The sequence below is a fragment of the Camellia sinensis genome, chromosome 4 (assembly GCF_055761805.1).
Source record: "Camellia sinensis isolate YWXY chromosome 4, ASM5576180v1, whole genome shotgun sequence".
NCBI classification, from domain to species: Eukaryota; Viridiplantae; Streptophyta; class Magnoliopsida; order Ericales; family Theaceae; genus Camellia; species Camellia sinensis.
The window spans coordinates 34,088,616-34,090,271 of NC_138964.1; the positions used below are offsets into that span (position 1 = coordinate 34,088,616).

The 1,656-nt window shown below is 40.7% G+C and overlaps 1 protein-coding gene across 1 annotated transcript; it reads left to right on the forward strand.

Moving 5' to 3' along the window:
- Positions 1-429: 429 nt before the first annotated feature.
- Positions 430-1,441, forward strand: LOC114289347 (RING-H2 finger protein ATL56). The gene has a single exon (XM_028233053.2). It carries the CDS (start codon positions 639-641, stop codon positions 1,254-1,256), a length of 618 nt encoding a protein of 205 aa, XP_028088854.2. The 5' UTR covers positions 430-638; the 3' UTR covers positions 1,257-1,441.
- Positions 1,442-1,656: the final 215 nt, after the last annotated feature.

Sequence of the window (1,656 nt, forward strand, 5' to 3'; positions counted from 1 at the left end):
TTAAATTGTTATTCATTATGGAAGAATGTACCTTTTGAAAATATTTTGTGAAAGTTTCGTTTCACAAGAGTTAAATTGACTAAATAAATATAAAAAGACAAAATAATTTAATGTATGTCAATAACATAAAATATCATACGTAAATTATAATTATTTTATTATTATTTTTTTTATAATCATTCCATCTAAATAAAAAAATTAAATAAAACTAATTTAATCAAGTTAAATTAATTAAAAAATTAAAAAAACTATGCCAAAAAGTTGACTCGTCCCCAAAAAAAGGCTCAATAATAAGTGAAATAAGATCGATTGATATTTTCCTAAGATTTTATGTATTTTCCTAAGATTTATTGAACTTACTTATTTTCCATGCCTATCCAAAAGTGCCAAAACCGACAAACCTTATTGTCCACAATTCAAGACGCCCCCGCCCCCGCCCCCCAAAACCTACCTACCCTCTCCTCTTCCTCTCTCTATTTCTCTCCTTCTCCCTCTGGATCTCTGCAAATCTCCCCCAATCTCTCTCCACTCTCTCGATATATGCATATATAGCCTTATGTTCGAGTTGATCCCTCTAATAGAATTTGAATTATCATAAACTCCTCAAAAAAACCATTTTCAGCACCTAATTCAGGGTAATGCCAGCCAACAACAACCAATTCCACCACCACCACCACCACCACCACCACCATGAAATCCCCAATCCCAATCCCAATCCCAATTCCAATCCCAACCCATCTCAGCCAGCACCACCGCCACCAAAACCCACTCCCCAATTACTCTCTCTCCTCCTCAAATCCATCATCATGGTCCTCATCATCTCCCTCTTCTTCCTCTTCCTCGGAATCGCCGCCGTCGCCGTCATCCACTTCTTCCTCGCCGGCGGCGTCCTCCATCGCCACCGCCTCCGCCGCCGTTCCAATACCCAATTCCCCGCTGACTCCTTCGCCACGTCGGCAGCCGGGTATTCCGCGGAGGACCTCCAGAGGTGCCTGCCGAGGCTCAAATACGACGCCCGATTGCCCGGAACTTCCTGGGTGGACTGCGCCGTGTGCTTGGATTGCTTCAAAGATGGCGATTGGTGCTTGACTCTCCCGGATTGTCACCACATGTTTCATGCGAGTTGTGTGGACAAATGGCTAACCAAAGTGCCCAATTGTCCAATTTGCAGATCCACCGTTCGACTGAATTCCGAGGCCACCGGTTCGATGATTGGGGATGACCATTGCAAGCTTTTGTGGGCAATTGGTGTTTGATTGAATCAATGGGTATGGGCTATGTGTTGAGAGTTTGGGTTTGACTCAAATTTTGACTACTTTTTTGAGCTTTTTTGTGTAATTAATTAGAGCCTTTTTTTCCCCCTTATGAATAGTGTAGTTCGTTGCATATTTCTTTGGATTCTCTTTTCCTTTTTCTATTGATATTTGCTATTTATTTTGAAGAGAGAAAGTTGATCAAGATAGATTGAAATTGCACTGTGATTCTTTAGAACAGAACCTTGAAATCTATGGAATTAGGGAATGCATTAGACCAATGGAATTCCATTACATAAGTGGCTTTCTTCCAATAATTTTATGCTTTGTAGCCAGTGGTTGTGGTGTCTCTATTTGTTGCAGTCATGACTGCTACAATATCATTAGAGCTCCAATTGAGCTT